The 22,659-nt window shown below is 47.9% G+C and overlaps 1 protein-coding gene across 1 annotated transcript in view; it reads right to left on the bottom strand.

Annotated features, from left to right (window-relative positions):
* The window catches only part of LOC119389661 (AP-3 complex subunit mu-2), a 101,682-nt gene that overhangs the window by 53,718 nt on the left and 25,305 nt on the right, over nt 1-22,659 (bottom strand). Inside the window, exons 5-6 of the mRNA XM_037657022.2 lie at nt 20,784-20,943; nt 14,671-14,784 (exon numbers count right to left, since the gene is read on the bottom strand). Of these exons, the coding sequence (XP_037512950.1) occupies nt 14,671-14,784; nt 20,784-20,943 (274 nt within the window). The remainder of the gene's footprint in view (nt 1-14,670; nt 14,785-20,783; nt 20,944-22,659) is intronic.

Here is a 22,659-nt window from a genome sequence, read left to right as displayed (position 1 = left end):
AGTGCGGCACACAGACGCGTTGCCTTCACGAACGAAACCAGCTCGTCATCGTACAGCGATCACATCACACTGGCGGAGATACAGGCGGACTTGGTTGCACGTAAGCGGAAGTGCGGGCAGCAACGCATTGACAACTTTTTTCGGCCGCCGGGACCCTGAAGTGTCAATAAAAGTATTTTTTTATGACGCATTCGTTTTTTCGGGCATTCGATAATTCAGACTTATTTACGTTCCCCGTGAAGTCCGAATTATCGGTCGTCGACTGTATAGGTACTATTTCTTGGCACGCGCGCATGCAGGCACTTTGGCTCTGTAGCTTCCACAGTGGTGTCTCAAGAAAAGTCGCCGAGTATACACTTCGGGAATACGTGGAATTGTTGTCATGCATCGATGTCTCTCCGTTGTTCTTTTTTTGCTTCGCAAAGAAGCACGCCGGCTATCGCTTGCGCATCCAAGCGCATTCGCGGTGCGGCTGGTTTAAAATGCGTGCCTTTTTCGATCATTTCTCTTGCTTGTAATGTGCTGCCACACTTCGGCAATATCGTATTTACTCAAATCTAAGCCGATGTTTTTTTAAAAAAAAATGATGTGCGAAAGTGGGGGGGGGTGGTCGGCTTAGATTTGAGTACCATGATTTGACCGCAGCCGCCACCTACCTAAAAGCCCGGCCACACTAGCGGCATGGCAGCTCACCATGCGTCGATCTCAGGCTACCGTATGCAGACGGCTCTGCATGCGCGTCCAAGGCTCATTTTCGCGACATCCTACGATAGCTGCATGGTGACGAGGTCGCTCAGGCTCAGCGGCAGAGTGGTGGTCCCCATGGCTGCTCAGGCCGACCGCGTCGTCTGCTTTGTACTGTCCATTGTTCCGAAATCTCGCAGTCTCACGTTCATGCAGCGATCGGGTCGTCGAGCCAGAGAGATTTCACGCCGGCAAAGGCGAGCAAAGGTTGATCGAATCACATGATTACGACGCCGGCAAATGCCACGCACTTTCACCCCCTCTCTCCTCCTGTCACGTGACGCGGAGGTGGCAGAGGCGCGAGCGCGGAGTTGGTCAGTTTTCTGGAAGCGATCGTGCAGTGTAGTCGTGCCTTAAACACGTGCTCGGCCTGCATTCGAGGCAAGTTTTTTTTCTGGCCTTGTGAATTCTGGGAGCCGGCCTGCAATCGAGGGCGGCGTTGATTCGAGTAAATACGGCACGTGGAATTTTTTTCATGCACCTTTGTCTCTCAGTTGTTTCTTTTTTCTTTTTGCTTTCTAAAACGACGCCGCAGCTTTCACTTGTGCATCAAAACACACACGCACGCCAAGGCTGGTTTCGGTTTCATCCTTCAGGTGGGTTAGAGCTGTGCACGGGCCGTATTTCCGAGCCCGAGCCCGGCCCGGGCCCGCTGACTTTGTCGAAGGCCCGACCGAGCCCGACGGCAAAGGGCTGCGAGCCCGCCCGGCCCGGCCCGACGTACGAAAACACAATCCCGGGCCCGGCCCGGCCCGACCCGGCTTTTTGAAGGTTCGCTGCGAAAACAAAACATCGGTTTCCGGTAATTCGGCATTTTATTGAGCATATCAAATATGATCAAACGACACACGACGAACAGTCTCTATTATACAGATTACAAATTACAAGTAGACGGCCTCATGGCAGCAACAATGAAGTTCGCTCGCCTAAGCCGTCACGTGTATGGGGTATGCCCATGGAAGCGTCAGCTTGCACGAAGGCGATCTACGTCGGGTCGCTGTCGCATGCATTTTCAGTCATATGGGATTTGACCTTCAATCTAACGCGAACAGTCGCGTGGCGCGTCACTAGCTTAGGCGGCGTTACTTCTCTGTTTGTCGGAGTGCAACAGAGGCAGTGCTTTACCTGCTCTCCTTTTGTTTAAAGTAGCCAATGCAAAGGAAAAGCGGTAAAGGGCGGTCGCGGAAAAGGCGCTGCATGCGTGCTGGAAAACAATTCCCGCTCATTCTCTATATTTCGGGCTTTGCGCCGGGCCCGAGCCCGGCCCGATAAAACTCAATGTAGCCCGAGCCCGGCCCGGGCCCGAAATGAAAATACGTCGGCCCGCCCGAGCCCGGCCCGCGGGCCGGGTCGGGCTCGGGCTTTCGGGCTACCCGGAGCCCGTGCACACCTCTAAGGTGGGTATCGCTTCTCGCGCTCAGAAAGCTGATGGCTGTGTGGTTTGTGATCTCTCAAAGCGTGGCCGCTTGTGACTCTCGTTTATTGCTCCCCGGGGCGCGATTACATCTGTTTCCATGCGGCACTAAATTACACAAACGCCGCCACTGTGGTTGCGTTTCCCGTTTTTGGGACTCGGAAAAACTGACTCCCTCTCGTTGGCGATAAGATGGAGGACTACTATAGCTTTTTCACTCATTTTGTTTTCTGTACGGGCGCACAACCATAGAGTTTTCTTCCGTGCGCTCACTCATGCCATTCGCTTACGGTATGGAAGCGCGCGCCGGTTAGTGAGTGAGCGGCGATTCTTCCGTTGTGGACCATTCCCCAAGTGCCGAATCAGAATCTGACTCATTGGATTTCAGTTCGTCAGATGAGGATTTTCTGACGAGTTCAGACTCCGATGATGATCAAGGAGCGACACCTGAAAGCCATGCTTGAAAGACTATCACACGCTGAAAAGTTTTTGGTGTTAAAGCACAAACATTTGGTACTGGAAAAATACTCTGGTGCGCTTATTTTTGTATGTCTGTGAGCTATGTTTAATACAATGCATAATTTTTATTTATAAAAAGTCATAAATGTTTTTTAGGATTTTGCTTGACGTTACTACGAATAAACCATGTGTATGTAACAACAACGATTTTTTCGTCACTTTACGGTCATGCAAAAAAATCTTAGACAATTTTTTTCTTGAATATAGTCATCTGACGAATTCATTTCAGCAATAAAAAAGTTACACATTTTTGGACTGCGTTTTGCAAAAAAGTTTGACCCTCAAAGGGTTAATGCCAATTTTGCTTCCAAACTTGTTGAGGTCGTGCACCACTCCCCGGATGTTCATGGTTGAAAGAGCATCAATTTAGGCACAAGTCAAGCATGCACTTTCATTTCCACAGTCTTCAGTTGATGTCCCATCAACTTTAGCTCATACGCCTTACATCAGAGCCAACGTCACACTTAATGGCTAGATTTGCAGTGACATCACGTGGTGGTTACCTTGAGCAATTGCACATAAAAGTTGTTGGACTAAAAGTTTTGACGCCGTGTTTCAATCTGCGAGCACCACACACTCTAAAAACCTTTTGTCCCACGATAATCTTGCTTGCGTTTGCTCTCTTGAAAACTGTGTGCTCGACACATCAAGGATGCTATGTCACACTGATAGCGTGCACCTGTTTGTGAAGCGATAATGCAAGGAATGGCACGTGAAAGGGATCAACATTATTGTTGGTCACAAACAAGCACTTTACACCACCTTCAGAAACGTGTCAAAGTACGGCGCCAACCGCGATTCCAGACGCCAGCAACAGTCCAAAGCACACCCCCCTCCGGAGAAAACACCCGCTGAGACAGCTGAGCTCCCTCCTACGCAAGAAACCACTTTCCCAAGCTTCCACTGTGCAGATGAGTCAGGTCAAACATTCCAAACCCGGGCGCAACCCAATATATAAGCATGCAGCAACAGTAGTTCTGGGGTCAGTGAAAGAACAAATTACAGTAGAACCCCGCTGTTACGTTCCTCACTGCTGCGTTTTCCTGGCTGTTACGTCGTTTTCCGCTGGTCCCGGCATAGCTCCCATAGGATACAATGTATTGGGAACCCCGCTGTTACATCGTAACTGTCGGACCGTTCCCGTATGATACGTCGCGAAGTACGCTCGGAGCCGACCGAGTGACTACCAAAGAGAGCGGCCATGGTGCATTTTCACGCAGCTTGGCCTCGTTTGACCGTAATATTAGCCGCATGAGAGGCGCAAGCAACAGAATCTTTCAATTGATGCAAACAAAAGCATGGCCTTCGAGATTCAAATTGCAAAGATGGCGTCTATGACGTAACTGCTTGCAAAAGCAAGGCCTTCGAGATTGGCATTTACTATTGACAAAAGCATGGCCTTTGAGATTTGTATTGCACAAACATGGCTTGTATGACGTAATTGCTTGCGAAAGCAAGGCTCTCGAGATTGGCATTCACTTCTGCCATCGCGTTGGCGTAGACTCATCATCATCGTTATTTGTCGGAGAACGGGAGGAGTTCGAGCTGGTTGGAGCTCGCACGGTCGTGCGTGCGGTTCGCGGTCGGACTCGCCGCGCCGGTCGTGATTGCGTGTGCTTAGTTCTTTCATGCCTACAGCTGTTGGTGTTAAAAAAATCACATACGTTGATTACATTTCTGTGGATGAGGCCGTCCTAAGCTCCGCGTTTCTATCCATCGAGCTAGATCGCGGCTGAGCGCGCCAATTTTCGTGCTGCTCGTAAGAATTGAAATAAAATTCTGTACCACTAAATATTTTGCCGTTTTTCCTGTTTTTCGGCTCTTACGTTTCCCGTCTCTTACGTTTATTTCCTACGGTCCCTTCAAAAACGTATCAGCGGGGTTCTACTGTATTATGTAGAGTGTGGTTCAGTAGGACAGAGAAGACGTGTTGTCAGCCAGTCAGTCGGTCGGTCTTGGAAGAAGCGCTGAGAAATGATGCCGTGCGAGCAGTGAAGAGTTTTCAAGACAGTGTCGCCAAGAGCAGACGTGATCACTGATGGCCGAAGGGAACCACTACTGGTCAGCGCTACAGTCTACATGTGGAGCAATATGAAAAGGACTTTCTCGGATATTCTCGAGTGCTTGTATTTGGGTGTACTTGGTTATTGTTTCCCCATTGTTGTTGAACCCACCTGAGTTGTACTGTGATTGAACCAGCCAAGTGTGCATATATGTGAGATATTTGTACTGCCTTAACTGAGAATATGCTTTTCAGTGTTACCAACACTGGGCTCTGACTCTGTCTCTGGCACACTAAAAGGACCTGCTTTTAAAACGTCTGGGCTTCCGTGGTGTGTTTGGAGAAGCCAATATGTCCGTCCTTGGAATCCGCCTTTTTCACGACGCCCCCACGCATGCACTCTCCCCTGGTGGAAAAGTCTCGAAACGTCTCGTCATCTCGGAGGCTTTGCTTCTGGCAATACCAGTTGTTCCGGCCCCTACTAAAACGGCAGAGGGCAGCACAGGAAAATGAAAATGGCGGATTGCCTCCCATTAACAGGGTGTGTGACATTGTTGCAAGACAGACAGATGCCCAAAGTTCTTTTTAGAGTGTACACTAGAGCACTGCACGGGCTCGGGCCTACCTGAAAACCCGGGCCCGGCCCGGCCTACAGGCCGGGCCGGGCCGGGTAAAGTAGTTTTCACGGCGGGCCCGGGCCGGGCCCGGGTTTGAGGTGGCGGGCTCGGGTCGGGCCGGGCTTCGACTCTGCTCAGTTCATAAAGGGACACTAAAGTGATACCATGAATCAGTTAAGACTGATAAAGTGTACACTGAGAACTCGAACGTAATTAGTTTCATAAGGAGAAAATCAAGGGCAAAGTTCCATTTTTAAATCTCGCGCCGCAATCTCCGCGCGTGACGTCACGGATTTCAAACTGTATTTGTAGTATTTTTGGGTCATTGGTTCAACGAAACTTCTTGAAACTTCGCATGGCCCTCTCAGAAGTAAATGTACTTCATTTTTACCGATTAGGAACTGTACGTAGATCCCAGTAGACGCCGTCAGAAGCTATGACGTCACAATGTTTGTTGCACGATTTTCAAGGTGGCGTCTGCACCCGAATTTTCTTATCTTGAAGTGCCTGTCCCTTCAAGTGTGTTCCTCATACGTTGCGCGTCCATAATACGTTTCACGTTTTATCTCGATGAAACGATTCTTTTTTTTTATGTGGGTCAAGCTATTTGGCGAAGTTTTATGAGCGACAAGTAGTGATCTTCTTTCGCTTCTTGCAAACGGAGCTACTTGATTTATCTAAAACGAGCGAACTGAAAGTAAATAGACCAGGCGCTTATATAGCTAACATCTCGCTATTCCGTGCTTTATTTGCATTCGTTATTATTTTATATCCCAAATATTATTCTGTAATCGCAGTGGTAAATGTAATATAATTATTTTATAGCTATAACTTATCATCGCAAGTGCGATCGCGGAGCCCCAAGACGGGCAAGCGTTCTTGCAAGTTCCAGCCCTCCACTAAAACGAAAAGACTGCGCGGAGTCTCGTTGCATAAAATCCCTATAAAGACATTTTTTTTCCGTGGCTCCTTCTAGGCTCCCAGAGGTCATGTGACGCGAGATGGACATGCGGAGCTTGCTTTGTGTGCCCACATTGTTAACATATGAGTGTTCGTCTTGTTCCACTATATCAGGGGCCTCAAGTTCTCCTCAGCTAACGGGCCGCATTCACGAAAATTTACTTACGCAAAGGCCAGTACAGTGACGAAGGTAGGAGTGGACGGGGGTGGGGAGGGAAGAATAGGTTCTAGCAGATGTCAGCTAACAGTTTTAAAGACCTTTTTTAGATTTCATATATAGGTCATTTCTGAAGGGTATTTGGCGGCAAGTTTCCACCAATATATCGATAGCTATGTCCAAAATGACTAAACTCTGGACGCCAATTCTGCAACACAGTTTTGTTGCACGGTTATGTATCAACGCATGGTGGCTGCAGGTGGTGCCTCACGAAAAAAATGCTTTAGACCTGCATGCCTGTGTAGTTCAAGAACGTACTTATAAAGAAAAAAAAATGGGATGAAGACAGCCATGTGCGGGCCGCAGGCCGCTAGCCAGAGGTTCGCGGGCCACGTGTTCGAGACCCCTGCACAGGCCCATAGCCAGGAATTTCTTTCGGGGGTGGGGGGGGGGGGACACTTGCTGAAAGCCTTGACTATTTGAGAAAAACGCCTATTTTCATTATTTATTTTCAATAAAACACCATGTGTCATCAAAACTTCGGGGGGGGGGGGGCTGGGCACCCCCACCTGGCTACGGGCCTGCCCTGCACTATATAGTGCGAGAGCTACATGACACTGCCACAACAGCGTTGGAATGTGCAGGAATAGCATAAGTCCATTAAACATGCATATTCATCTTTAAAGGCAAGTATATTACCTTGACGAAATATCTGGCTTGAAATAAGGAAAGAAGTGTTCATTTTAAGGGCTCGTTTTCTTTGTTATACACAATATTAATGAGCACTAACAGACAATAATACCAAGGAAAGTATAGGGGATGTTTTTAGTAGTAAATGTAAGGTAAATGTGAACAAAGAAAAGTGGACGAAAAGATAGCTTGCCGCGGCAGGGACCGAACCTGCGACCTTCCAATAACGTGTCTGATGCTCTACCAACTGAGCTACCGAAGCGGCCATCCCTCCGTCCACTTTATAGGGTACATATGTACATTTAAACGTGGGAGCGTCAGTCAGCGCCGCCAGTAGCCATGACGGCTACTTTTTTTTTTCCTTTTTTCCGTCAGTCAGCGTCGTCATGGCTACTGGCGGCGCTGACTGACGCGCTGACCATTGGCCTGCAATGTAGTGGAGTACGGTTGTTGCGAACCGATTTTCCCCCAGCGACGTTTGATACTGCCACGCCCACTTCTTGTCTTGTTTTGATGTATTCGGGTTTGACCGGCAGGGACGGTTATCAACGCTCGACGCTGTCCGCGAAGTAGTGTTCTAGAAGCGTCGCGATTGTAGTAGATCGGTTTGTTAAGATTGCGCGCCGCACGCGAATGTTCCAGCTTTGTCTAGAGATAACGCCGCCACCAGCGATATTGCTGGAAAGTTCGATAGCGCCTGTATAAAAGCCGACGCGCTTGATCGCTTGTCAGTTGATCGACGGACGACGCCCTGTTCGCCGCTATCATTGTACAGCGTGTACTGCTGTAGTTCTAGTTCTCATTTTCCCGGCCACAAGTTCGGCCAAATAAACAGTTTCATTCTGCAAATGCCGACTGCTGTCTTCGTCGACGTCACGACCACGTGACAATACGAACTTACGCTACCGCCCAGGTACGAAGAGGTGCTGTGCGCGCTATCGCGGAAGACGCGCCAAGCACGTGCGAGTGCGGGAACACAAGCGTGGGCATGCGCGCCGCACCGCCAAATCGTCAGAATCACGGTGTAAGAAAAACACTTTTCTTACGGTCAAAATAAACCTTCAGAGACGCGTCAGGGCCTCCGAAATTGTGTGCGCGAACCTTTGAGGTTCTTATGTGCCTCCGTGTGCCTTCGCGTTTAGATTACAGAGGACATTAGCGCCATGCTTTTTAGATGCGAAGTATCTCTTGCTCGGGGGTATGTCACGCGGCGTAGTAGTCCGCACTCACACTATGCATGCGCAACTCTCCTCCTTCCCTCTCTCCAACAGCTGCGCGTTACTCTCTCCACTTCTCTACCAGCACATGCTTGCGCTTCTCCTGCGTTCTCGCTTTTGCTCTCACGGCGCATACGCTACTCTCCTCCTCTAGTCTCCTCTCCTTCAAGTGGTAGAGCGCTGCGCGTTCAGTCCAGCGCTTGTCTCGGTTGGGTCCACTGAAATAGGGTCTCGACATGCCGAAGTTCTCTCCTGCGCAGCGCCGCGATGAGGGCCAGCGCATGCACGTCCCCTACCCCTCTCTCTTCTCTCCTATGCTGCCTCTCTCTCGCGCGCCTGTCGACCGCGTTCCCCGCATGCCCTGTGAGAATTAACGGCCAGGCTAGAGGGAAGACACGACGCGCGTAGTGTTCCTCTTCGCGTTCCACGACGCGAGGTCGGTAGCATGACCAGCGAACGCCAACGGAACGCGATCGTGCAAGTGCTGCGGCTTCGCATCGCCTCATGGTTCCCTTTAGCGGGAGATGGCGTACTTATTAGATGCGAAGTATCTTAAGGCGGAGCTCAATCCGGTGGTGGTGGTGGTGTGCGGCGTGACCACCCTTACTGCGCATGCGCATGCCCTCTCCACACACCTCCTCTCCACTCTCTCTCCACTTTCCCTCTCCCCTTCCCCTCTCCACTTTCCCTCTCCCCTCCCCTTTCCACTCTTCCACTGAAACGCGAGCTAGACATGCCGAAATTCTCTCCTGCGCAACGCCGCGATGAGCTCGAGCGCATGCACGTCCCCTCCGCTTCTCTCTCCTCTCCCACGCTGCCCCCCTCTCGCCCGCCTGTCGACCGCGTTCCCCGCTCGCCATGTGAGAATTAACGGCCAGGCTAGATGGAAGATACGACGAGCGTAGCGTCCCTCTTCGCGTTCCACGACGCGAGGTCGGTAGCATGCCCAACGAACGCCAACGGAACGCGATCGTGCAAGTGCTCCGGCTTCGCATCACCTCATGGTCCCCTTTAGCGGGAGATGGTGCAATTTTTAGATGCGAAGTATCTTATGGCAGGGTTCAATCCGGTGGTGGTGGTGTGCGGCGTGACCACCCTTACTGCGCATGCGCATACCCTCTGCCACTCACCCTCTCCCCTTCCCCCTCACCACTTTCCCTCTCCCCTCCCCCTTTCCCCTCCCCCTTTCCACTCTTCCTCTGAAACGCGGGCTAGACATGCCGAAATTCTCTCCTGCGCAACGCCGCGATAAGCACGAGCGCATGCGCGTCCCCTTCCCCTCTCTCTCCTCTCCTACGCTGACCCCCTCTCGCACGCCTGCCGACCACGTTCCCCGCTCGCCTTGTGAGAATTAACGGCCAGGCTAGAGGGAAGACAAGACGCGCATAGCGTTTCTCTTCGCGTTCCACGACGCGAGGTCGTTAGCATGCCCAACGAACGCCAACGGAACGCAATCGTGCAAGTGCTCCGGCTTCGCATCGCCTCATGGTCCCCTTTAGCGGGAAATGGTGTAAATTTTTTTAAAGCGTCGACGCGGGCTGCTGTCGTTTTACTGTGTTTACACATGCCTGCCTCGTGCATCAGACATGAAAGTCAACATGAATGTCAACATGCGCGACCGTTGAGGTCGCACTTGTGTGGGCACGGCCGTAAATCTCCCCAAAAACATTCCCAACACCTCCGCGGTAACAAAATCATAACACAGGACCGTGGTTCTGTAATTTTGTGGCCTTGACCCGTCGCGTCAAAGCGCTTCTTTTGTTACTTTCTCTGCAGTACTCCAGTGACATGCAAAAAAAGCATACTAAAATATGGAGGGGGCTGGGTCGCAACGCACCTGCTTCATTAATTAAAAATACGCGCGTACGGGCCGTATATTTACGAGTGCTGGTATAATTGCCAACATCTAAAAACTTAACTGACAATCATTTCGGGTTCTTCCTGACGTTGCTGCGGCGCTGAAAAGCAATAAAAGAAAATGTACGCCAGCTTTTTTTTGTCGCATGATAATTTTCCATACTTCCTGGTGATACGAATAGTTTTGGTGGTCCTGTCAAATTTGCATCACCGAGGTTTCACTGTATTTCCACAGTCCATGTGCTGCGCGCAGTTCGTTATAATCTGGGTTAGTGTATTTACAACAAATCTAATAAGTTTGAATGTTTTCCTGTACTTCTCTTCATTGGCAAGGTGCTACCATAAAAGTATTGAGGGACTATGGTGCTACCATTGAGGGACTATGGTGCTACTATGATGAAGATATATGCTACACATCCTGAAGGGTGCACTTTGTCGTTACAGCATGCTTTAAAGGGACATTAAAAGGAGGAAACGATTGCTGACGTATTAGCAAATTACTCTTTCACAATTCCAATATCACCACGCCTGCCGCGAGAAGACGCAAGGGAAGCGCGAAAACGCGCAAAAAGAAATTACGGCTGGTAACGCCACCATGAAATTCCCGCATCAAACGCGTCATAGATTGTGACGGCGTCTGCTAGATCGTACGCAGTTTCTAATCGGTAAAAATGAATGTGCATTGTCTTCCGAGGGGGAGGGGGGCATAGACTTAACATACGCAGGGGTGGAAGCGGGCTTGAGTGTTTTGGAGCAGCTCATGGAGCAGGAATAATGCTGTTTTGGAGCAGAATTCTAGGATCAAATATCATAGTTGTTTTTTTTATTTCTAGTAAACACAAGAAATTCCAACGATTTTAGAAAACATTCAATACTGATCAACCAACCACACTGAACACAAATGATATATATATATGCACACACACGCGTACGTGTTACCATTAAAACATCACAGCTGTGATAGAGCAATTACTCAGGAAAACGAGACAAGCGATGTTCTGAATAGCTACACTTGACTAGGCTGACAAATGAAAAACATTAATGGTAATCAACGTTTTTCAGCATAAGAAACCAAAGAAACACGCGTCTGCACCCTAACCCCGCTTGTCGGACGAGCGGGCGATGTGCCGCGCGAGGCGTTTTCTTTTCTACTTCGAGTAGGAAAACGCGGCGGCGCGATTTTGAGATTGCGCTCGTCAAAATTACGCGCGCACCCCTCCGGCAACGTGTCAGTCACGCATGAAATCAAGGCATTCGGGACGCAACAGCGTGATTTCGCGAAGGCGTTCGGCAAAAAACACGCGCTTCCCTTCCGAACGCGTGTAAATCGCACCAAAAATTGCGCCATGCGGTTCCACCTTTTCCCTTCAAGTTCCCTTCCAAGATTTGTCAATTATTGGTGTCTGTTATACGCACGCAAATATGGTACTCGAGATGCGATGATACTAGATGACGCAAGCGCACAATTTGTATCCCGTGGTTTTGTTTTCGTACTACCTCACATTCGTCTTTTCAGTAATAAACGTTCCAAGTGTCTATCTTGTTCTTTTTTGTATATTTCTTCACTCGCCACCTCATATGCCAAGCCACACACAGCAACGGCAGCGAGCGGCATGTCATGTTGTGCTGTGGATGGTACGAGCTACAGCGTACTCGACCACGAGCCGAGCGCAGGTTCTGACGAGCCTAAATCGAACGCGACCGATCGCACAGGCGAGACTAAGCTCGTCGCCGCACGAGCGCGTATACATGCTGCATGTATAACGTCTAAGGGCTTGTGTGCAATGCAAAAAATTCTGCACATGGAGAGGCACGCTCTCACTAAAAAAAAAAAATGAGTTTCGGAAATGGTCCAACCGACTTACACAGACCGAAGCCGTGTGAGTGGTTTCGCGGTTGGTAGTGGCTTCATTTGACCACAAACGGATTAAACAAATGCGTTTACGTCCGCGGCAGCTGCTCGCACTATCCTCATGGCTTCAATAATAATAATAATATCTGGGGTTTAACGTCCCAAAACCACGATATGATTATGAGAGACGCCGTAGTGGAGGGCTCCGGAAATTTCGACCACCTGGGGTTCTTTAACGTGCACCTAAATCTAAGTACACGGGCCTCAAACATTTTCGCCTCCATCGAAAATGCAGCCACCGCGGCCGGGATTCGATCCCGCGACCTTCGGGTCAGCAGTCGAGCGCCATAACCACTAGACCACCGTGGCAGGGCTCCTCATGGCTTCATGTCATATTAAATATTCGCAGTAAATAGAACCGTTTCGACATTAAGAAGCGTCAACGCACTTACTTTTATTCATGTTCACAATCCCAGGCCACGATGACAGCAACCGCCTCGTGCGCGCAGCGCCCAAAAAACTCCGTTGCCGCCGGCGTCACAATCAAAACATGGCCGCACAACCCACTTTCTTGTAGCTAGCTCCCGTACAGCCTCACTAGCTTTTTTGCGACTTCAATAACGTCACGAGAGCGCGCCGAGTGATGTGATGATGATATAAGCTCGCAAAGGCGCGTATGACACGGATGACAGCGGCACATAAAAGGCGCCAAACGTAGCCTCGGTGATCGGTTCTGGAAGCGCACCGGAGCCCATCGCGGAGGCCATGCACCAAAGACCACTTGGGAGCAGTTTCGGCGCAATAATGCGTTTTGGAGCAGGATGGCGCAGCAGAAGCGGATTGGCGCAGCGTGGCACAAATGGCGCAGCACTTCCACCCCTGCATACGAAGCTTCAGGAAATTTCGACTAGCCAAAGTCGCGAAAATACGAAAAATACGCTTTGAAATCCCTGTTGTCACGTGTGAGATTTTGTCGCGAAATTTTAAAATGAAATATTGATCTTGATTGTCTCCTTTAATAATGAATCTCTGTTGGTGAAACTAACGACATTAGATTTCTCAGAGTACAATTTATCAATCTAAGCCGATTCATTGTTTCACTTTCGTGCCCATTTAAATTTCAATAGAAAGTGCAAAAAACAAAGTGAAGAGAGCGTTCTGTTCTCTGTCCCCTCTGTTTTTATTGCGCTCCTTATCAAAACCGGACGCATACTGGAAATCACTTTTCTTCCTACAATATCTGCTACAAAACGCTCTTGATGATCCCTATTGTAGTCCTAGAAAACTAGGTACAGTATACCACAGCCGAACAAACGTTCATCGTACCCAGTATGTCCTCTCAACTGTTTCCACGGTGAGCCAGCCCTTTTTTACAAGAAAGTACCGTAGGTTAAAGTATACTTGCTAGCGAAGCATGCCCCAAGCATGCGTAGATAATTGCCGCCTAAAACGCCCTTGCGGGTCGATTGTATCTTCAGGCAACACCACCTAGATTATTGGCTCGGGCCTCTGTCGGGCCCGATCTGGGGTCGGGCCGGGCCGGACCGGGTAGGCGAAATTTTTTCTCGGGTTCGGGCCGGGCCCGGGTCTCGCTTTGAGTCGCCGGGCCGGGCTCGGGTGGGTAAATTTGAACGAGTCCCGGGCCCGGGCCGGGCCCGGGCCAAGAATCACGGCCCGTGCAGTGCTCTAGTGTACACGGAGCTGAGTGGACCAAGCCTCATTTCACCTGCCTGCTTTCATGGCTATGTGCACAGGCTTGGGATCAATCTGCTGCTGTGTAACACAAAACATACTGAACAAAAGCTGCACAGTGTAAGCAGAAAATTTAATTAAAATCCAATTAAATCACACAACTCGACATCCAAAAGCAACAAATTAGACCTGTGTGAATAATCAAACACTTTAAATACTCAAACGGATATTACAGTTTTCGAATTTGCTTAGACACAAATTTAAAATTTCCAAAATTTCAAAGTATGTGAAACGAATTAATAGACGCATTCTACAGCATGTAATTCGCCTGAAAAAGTGGTTTCACTGCATCGTGAGGCCGCTATACCGTGAAACCACCCATTCAAGGGATATCACCTGCACCACAATTAATTTTAATTTTTTTTTTAGGTTAAAAGCATCCTTAAAACGTCTGTATATGGGCTAAGTATGGCAAATTCTAATACATAATATATTTTACCGCTTATAACTTGCATACTACTACTATTCAAATCCTGCTAGTTATATGAATTCCCTGCAAAATCATTCAGCACTGATTACCATTCAGTTCGACTTTGGTTCGAACCAAAATCATGATATTTGCACAAGCCTACAACAAATGGCTTATGTGAGAAGCCGCACTTGAGGAACGGTCCTCACTGATGCCAACTACCTGGGTTCTTTGATATACACCCAAATCCCAGTACATGAGCATTTTTACATCATGCCTAAATTGGGATGTATTCGCTGTAGTTGGCAATCAAAACTGCCAAATAATACCAAGCACTGAAAAGCCATAACCACTAAGACATGACGGTTGGTTTCAGTGTTTTAGTACGACTGCTTGCATGGTCAGTAAACTCGCCTTACTAATTACGAAAGCAGCAGTGACACTGGCTGAAGCAACAAAAGCATCAGCCATTCCACTCACCTCCCAACGTCTGAAACGAACGCAAGGGTGAAAGCTGACATCGTCAAAGAGGCGTGGGTTGACAAAGGTCAAACTGAGGTCGGGCATTCCGCTCAGCTTGATGCAGCAGTCCACCTGCATGGTCAAGAGAGGAAATTACAGGAGACTCTCATCAACCTGAAGGTTCCGTTTAACAGGAGAGATGAACAATTCATTTTACGAAAGCACGTCATGTTAGAGGCACTTGTTCCGTTTCCCGAGAGATTTCCATTTATATACTGAGAGTCTGTAGTTGTGTGCGTATCCAAAACATTTTGACATGAAAACGGGAAGAAAGCGGCCAGAATAAACAGCTTTAACAAAGAGAAAGACAACTATGTGCTAAACAATTCTCTTCTGCATAAAGGCATATTAAGTAGTCCTGTACTACAAAACACGCAGGCATAAATTTCATGTTAAAACACATGCAACCACCTAGCAGGTCTTTTACACAGAGGCATAATGTCTGGCCCAGACTTTAATTCACTGATCATTGCACAGCAAATAAGGCTGGCTGGATTATCATATCAGCCCAATTATGTACTGAATGACCTGTCATGCATTATTACATGTGCAATTATCATGCCTTGGAAAGAAGCTGCCTTCAGGCAAAATTACGTCCTTACAAGTTACTCTTACTCCTACAAGGGTACTCCGAGTTACTCCTACAAGGGTACCTGTAACATTTCAAAATGAGAAGACAAGCTTGCCAAAGTGCCTGGCATCAAAGGAAATAAAACACCTGAACTTGGAGCAATCACAATGAACAAAGAAAACAAATACTACCAACCCCAAGAGGTGTAGTTCAGCAATGCAGCTCCCGCACAGCAGCCTTGTCCTCGAAAGGACTAAATCAATTAAAGCACTCGCTACAAAGACCTCTAGACCACCCATGTGTTACCTAGAAGCAGTTGAGTAAGTGGCAACAATGAATTTCCTAAACGATGCCTGGCATTCGTTCAGCGACAATGCAGCCGCCACTCGTTTCTCTCTTTACTTCACTCCTCCACCGGCCTTGTGAGCGGCACGCAAATGTTACTTCATTACATGTGTCATGTTCACGCTCTTGTCGTTACAGTCACAATGACTATGTGAATTTGAGCTACTTGGCGTTGCTGCCTTGCCACCTCGGCACTTGCTGCGAACATGCCGTGGTGGCACACAATTCCTTCAGAATCGCAGACTGTATGCCATGCGTGAGGCATCCAAAGTCGATGGCCGGACAAGGTCCACGTAAGCTCATCGCCCGACCGGTCAGCTCCAGCACGTCGCTACAGCCGGCGGCACAAACATGAGCCACAGCTTCTATTCCAGACAAAATAATTCCCTGATTCCCGCTAGAACAAAGTGGTGCATAAGTAGTACATTGCTGGTTTCAGGAAGGCCTATTGTGTGATGAATTACAGCCATGTGATCAATCAGGGAGCTGAGAAATCTTCAGAGTACAACAAACCCCTTTATATTAGAGCTGTGTGAATCGCAAAATTTTGAGCGCATAAAGAGGCTATTTCTTTAACCGCTCCCCATCTTTCTTCTGCAGAGGCCCAACTGACTGATGTGGCGGACAAGGGCGCGCTCCCTTTTTGTCCGGAGTTCCTGATTTGCCCCATGGACGTCAATGTACAAGAACATCTTAAGTTTCACACCCTGAACATTTTCGACGTCCGATTTTTCGAACTTTCTGCCCTAATTTCGGGTCCGAAATTACATTAATTAAAGACCCCACCTCTGCTGCATCTATAACTCGTAGGTTCAAACCAGCGCTTTCGCGAGTCGATCTGTTTGTGGCCGTAGCAGAGTCTGAAAGGCAGCTTTGCCGCAATGCCAGAGTGTGATGGGGTGAAGCATATCGAAAATAAGAAGGGGCCACTGTCACGGCGCAGTGCGGCGGTGTCTTTACGGATAAGCATCAGAAATGCATGGAGGTGTGATGGCGGCAGGCGGCAAACGTGCCAGTACGGCTTAACCGCTGACAATCCTTACGATAAGCATCTTCAGCTAACTGCTCAGTACTGCATGTGGCCTACCACAGTGGTACACGATAACCCAAATGCGCCGCACCGCTGTTCACAGTGCCTCTTTGTTCGAGACCGCTAAGTGCGCCGCACAGACGCGTTGCCTTCTCGAACGAAAGCTTCTCACCATCGCCGTGCCCGTGTGCAGTCAGGAACGGTGGGGGCATCACGAACACTTTCATGACAAATGTGTGCGTATGGTACAGCAAGCGCCCTGCCAATGACGGCGTCAGCTTAGTTGATGTGCTGCACACAACTAGGAACGATCGGTTTCACGCGGCCAGATTCGGCGATGCGTGTGCGCATCCAGGAAAGCCGGACAAGTCATCAGCTCTTCTGTCACAGTCTGTGCTCTATGTCATCGTTTCCAAACGCTCCATGCAAGAGCTGTAATCTATTCTGCGCTTTTCTGGCATCGACAGCGCTCATCACGAGATGCAAATTCGCAATTGGCAGTTGACACGTTAAGAGGGGTTCGCGGCAGGTATCGAGCATATTCACGAGAGCCTGGGCGCGCACCAAAATGCCTGATAGTGTACTGGGAAGCATTAAAGGTATTTCAGACATGGCTGTGGTGATCTGACTGCTTGAGCAGAATAAAAAAGCATGAATTGGTTATTTTGGACTGCCCGATTTTTCGGACGATTACGCGGTCCCTAGGGAGTCCGAAAAATCAGACGTTGACTGTATCTTCGGGAAGTTCGAATACTTTGAGTAGTTGAAATTCGGTGCGAATCAAATTGAATAGCAAACACTATTTGAAAAATATTAGAAAGTTGGAATATTCGCACACCCCTACTTTATATGGCTTTCACAGACTACGAAAAGGCACTGGACTCAGTAGCAGTGATGCTACCGAGGACTTCTGATTTGGAGCAATTTTTGGAGCAGCAAAATTTCCGTTTTGGAGCACTTTGGAGCAGCAAAATTTTCATCTTGGAGCACTTTGGAGCAGATAATTTTGCATCTGGGAGCACTCTGGAGCAGCGAACTTTACATCCTGGAGTGCACTACAGAAGCATATTGCAATAACATTCAAGCACCAGAATATTACTATGGGGCTCTTATGAAGGCTAGAAATATTTCGATTCATCGCAAATCTCATGGAAAAAATCATCTCAGGAGAAATCCACATTCAAGTCACTTGCTAACGAAAAAATAAGGGCTCATGCAGTTGAGTGTTCTGGATTAACCTCTTCGGCGATTATTTTCGACACTACCAAATAAACAGAATACCGGATCAATAAAATTGCACCTTATGAAATAACACTCTAAATACATCTATGTGGTTATCAGCAGACGCGGTAGACAAACGCCGTGATGTACAGCAGTGCCTCAATGTCAAAGAGCCACACTGTCCCTAATGCATTCCCCTAAGATAACTCCAAGGCGAAAGCCAGGTTCCTTTTCTTCTCGATCGACGGGTTGATCCTCCCCCTCCCTCTCTGCAAGCTTTCTGCACCTCACCTGGTTTTGCGCTAGCTCCATGATCGGCGGACCGATTACGGAAGCAGTGTAAAGCGACGATGTCATGTGATGGCGTCATCACGTGACATCACGATATATGATGCCATGATGACGTTACAAGTTTTGACGTCTATGACGTGATGATGACGCCATCACATGATGATTATTTTTTGCATCAATCGATTGACGCCGCCGACGGTCAATTTTCGTGTTTGATAAAGCATCTGAGGCTTTCGCATTAATATTGCGTATTGAACGTTAAAAACCTGGCCTTACATACCAAACTGTCCTCCACCATGTCACCTTTTTGCCATGCGCGAAACAGCTTCGCTTATCATCCACTTCACAGAGTGAAATGGCTCCTCAACTTTTTTGAAATGTTTATTGTGATAACAATTATATGGACACTCTCCACGGATTTTTGCCGTCGCCATTGCCGTAATTTTCTGTATAAAGACCAAATTAATAACATCACCACGCGCATTCTAGCCACCGGTAGAAGCTCGTGAGCGCTGGCGACGAACGCGGCAGAAGCGGAGATTAAACTAGCCGGCCGTCTGTCTCCGTCGCACGGACAGCGCATGAGATAACATCTTCCCGCGTGCGGGCCTGCCGTCGATTGCTCATCAGAGAGGAAACGCCCCGCCCGTCTTTCGTAAGGAGCAGGAAAGGACGACAGGGGAGCGGAGGGGGGGGGGGGGAGGACCGCATCGTTCGAAGGGCGCAGTCGCTTGCGCGCGCGCTATCTCGAGGCATCAGGAGACGGCTCGTAAACTTGCTGTGCTCTAAACGCTTACTTCGTGTTTAGAGAACTCAGAGCAAGAAAACGCTTCGGTTCCTGGAGCGGGCATATTCCCTTAAACCAGTGTTTTGTTGAGTTACGCGAGATTGGATCCAAAAGAGTTAGCTGCTAGCCTTACTTCGTTTAACAATACAATTTGTTGGTATCGCATTCATTGCTTCGCCCTTAAGCGAAACTGAGTTTTTTTAACCGTCAGCTATTGACCCCCGAAAGCGAGGGGCGGACGCGTAACATGGGGTAGCCGCTTGAGTGTGGGCCGTCAGCGACGGGCCCGCTATTGACAGCTGCGCATTTGCGGCTGCTCCGACCGGGAGATATGCTTTTATTAATGAGATGACATTTTTAAAAAGCAAGCGAAAAATTCTAATTGGAACCCTAGCACGTGAGCTCGAAAGGGCAGGGCCTTTTAGGGGGTATTTACCGCAGAGTGATTACAAACTCGGACGAGCTGGTATAAGCAATTACGAAAAAGCTCTTCCGAATGAAGATCCATGGATAAAGCATATCTGAGGAAAAGTGTGAACGCGTTTCCACCGTTCGCGTGCTCTTCCATATATACGCGAAGCAAGGAAAATTCGATATTGTCCCGTATATATCTGCTGCTAGCGATCTCAGATTTCATTCCGCGATGTCCGGAAACAGAAGTGACAGATGTTTTAGCAGCACACATGTAGTTATTACTGAACACTGCTTTCCTTACGTGCCGTGCGACGCTTGAAACGAGCTATCAGCAGCGTTTCTAGAACAGACGACGTCCGCCGAAGAATCGCCGTCGCACTTTCTCGCTACCGATAGGCCTAGACGTCATGAGCCTCTGCGGAGAGCGCATTTTGCTGTCGAGCCGACTTGCAAAACAGAAGCTGCGTCGGCACCGTGCATGGCATCGTGGCTTACTCGGGACGCACGCGCGAGCGCTGTTTATTCAGCGGAATAATCCTTGGTCCATGGTTGCGACTTTGGCAGCCCCAAGATCAAGCTGCACATGTTCTGACGCGCCGGCCGTGCGATTGCCGGTGATAGACGCCCCCAAACCCGACTTTGGCGCAGTTTGGCGCAATTTTCGTCGATATTATCAGGATGGCGCAGTAAATACAATTTGGCGCATTTTGGCGCAGTTGGCGCAGGAGTGGAATCACTGCAGTAGAGATACATGCAGTTTTGGAAGGCATTATGTTGCCAAGGTGCATATGTGAATACCTTGGCCAACATCTACCACAGCTACACTGCTTCTCCACAAGAAAAGCAAGATAATTGCTGCTGAGAAGTATCCAAACGATTGGACTGGGAAGAATATCACAACCCGCTCCCTGAATATGACAGAGCTCACTAGTTTGGTGAGAGAACAGGAATTCACAATTGGCCACTAGAACCTGTGACAGAGCATGTATGTCTAGGTCAATTACTAAGATGGGAGCCTACTCAGGTAAAGGAAATTCACTGATGAATAAGGAAGGGCTGGAGCGCATAGGGCAAGCATTTCCAAATCGTGACTGGTAACTTGCCACCGCGATCGGTATTGGGGAAAACAAAAAAAAATGCAGACAATGATCAGGAAATTCTTTTGTAAATAAAAGGTGATGGTCCCAGAGATGCTCCCACTCCTTTTATCATTGTGTACAGACCTCTATCATTCACTTTTGTTTAATTCAAGCTCGCTGAATGTCCATGAGAAATTAGAGTTAATGAGCTTTTACTGTAAACAGTAACCTAGTATGTTTTGCATCATGTTTCTCACCAGTGGATGGCCACAAGCACACAGAACATGCCCACAGCTTGGCTCCTTAAAAGAGAAAAGCAAGCAGAAGACTTACATATCCCTGGATCTCAGCAGAGATGACGGAACCACTCTTGTCAATAATGGCATCCACCTCTTCGACCACATCGAAGTAGGCCTCATTGTTGGCGTACTTGACCCCCGTACGACGCCACGGGACGTTTGACAGCTGGCCAGTGGGCAGGGTGCTGCTTAGGCTGAACACAGTGAGGACACAGACTTGAGCCAAACAATGTTCCCATGGATCACACCAGAATATTACTGATGACTTGTCAATGAACACACCTGGTTTTGTTGATACATTTCGCCAAGAGGAACAGTGTTGTACAGGGAGTCTTTTTTTTTTTTTAGACAATTCAGATTTAAAAAAAAGCCTGTGATAGTCAAGCTCCAGCCACTTTCGCATACAATCTCTACTTGGAAGTAGAAATACTTTGCCGCAGCTAAAATAGCACTGAAGCGGCAAATTAACAAAAATCTCATTATCTTTTCAATTATTGGCTTGAGGGCAGTTGTTCATCACGAAAAGTTGCAGTCCTTTACAATTTATGGCAAGCCCATCTTTTAGAAACCACGAAAGTTGCACACAATTATTTTTCATCAATCTTTAACTGACACAGGAAACGCAACCACTCTGTTACATCAGAGCCAAAATTCCTGTGACAAGGAAGTGATGAAATGTGAATGAAGGTGCAACACAGCAGTACCTTGTCGTGGATTTGCACCAGTGGATAGCCTCACATTCTTGTGCGATGTTTCTTTTGGGCTGTGCGCAAGAAAACTTAGGAGCTGCCAACGTCACACTTCTTGCAGACAAGCAAAAGAGTTTTTTGCAACTGTTTCAGGGGACATGATACTCGAAGATAATTTTTTTTTAATATTCATAATAATATCTGAGGTTTAAAGTCCCAAATATAATTATGAGACGCCGTAGTGGAGGGCTCCGGAAATTTCGACCGCCTGAGGTTCTTTAACGTGCACCTAAATCTAAGTACACGGGCCTCAAACATTTTCGCCTACATCGAAAATGCAGCCGCCGTGGCCGGGATTCAATCCCGCGACCTGCGGGTCAGCAGTCGAGTGCCATAACCACTAGACCACCGTGGCAGAGCTTTTTTAATATTCTGAAACCTTGGTTATTTATAGTTTTTTCATGCTGATTTCAAATATTGTAATCAGTTTTACAGTCAGATGCTTAGTTGTTGTTCTGTATCATGAAAATGTGCAAAATGAAGGACTTCTTTCCCACACCTTTTTTATTAGGCATGGGAAAATATTCGAGTGCTTCGAATATTCGAACAAATATTACAGCATTTGAATTCACTTCGACACACAAATTATTCAAAACTTCAAAGTATTCGAATGAAACGATATTTGACCACATGTAACCCCCTGAAAAGTGATTTCACTGCAGCATGGGGGTGCTATGCCACGAAACCACCCATCCAAGGAAAACCCGCACTGCTGCGAAGCCACACATCAAGGTTAAATGTACCTATCACCTTCACCTCGATTACTTACTTTTTTAAGCTTAAATGCACTAAGTACAGTAAATTTTAAAATGTAATGCGTTTCACCGCTTATAACTTGCAACCTACTGCTACTCAAATCTTGCTACTATTCAAAGTGGTTTCCACTTCACTTCAAACCGGGACATTCACACATGCCTAGTTCCAATTCTTAAAAATACTGTGCAAGTTAGTTGCGGCATGACAAAAATGATCATTATTCTTTATAATATTTGATATATATTATTTGATATATACTATTCGAACAATTCGATTTGAAATTATTCCACCACATCACTGCTCGCTTCAAACCTCAAATTTAGTATTCACCCATCCCTAATTTATCCTTTTGTACTTCACTGCTAATCAAAACATGGCTGCACATGCGAAAGGCAAAAAGTGTAG

The sequence above is a fragment of the Rhipicephalus sanguineus genome, chromosome 1 (genome assembly GCF_013339695.2).
Source record: "Rhipicephalus sanguineus isolate Rsan-2018 chromosome 1, BIME_Rsan_1.4, whole genome shotgun sequence".
Taxonomy (NCBI): Eukaryota; Metazoa; Arthropoda; class Arachnida; order Ixodida; family Ixodidae; genus Rhipicephalus; species Rhipicephalus sanguineus.
This window is presented reverse-complemented; position numbering and strand designations above follow the sequence as displayed.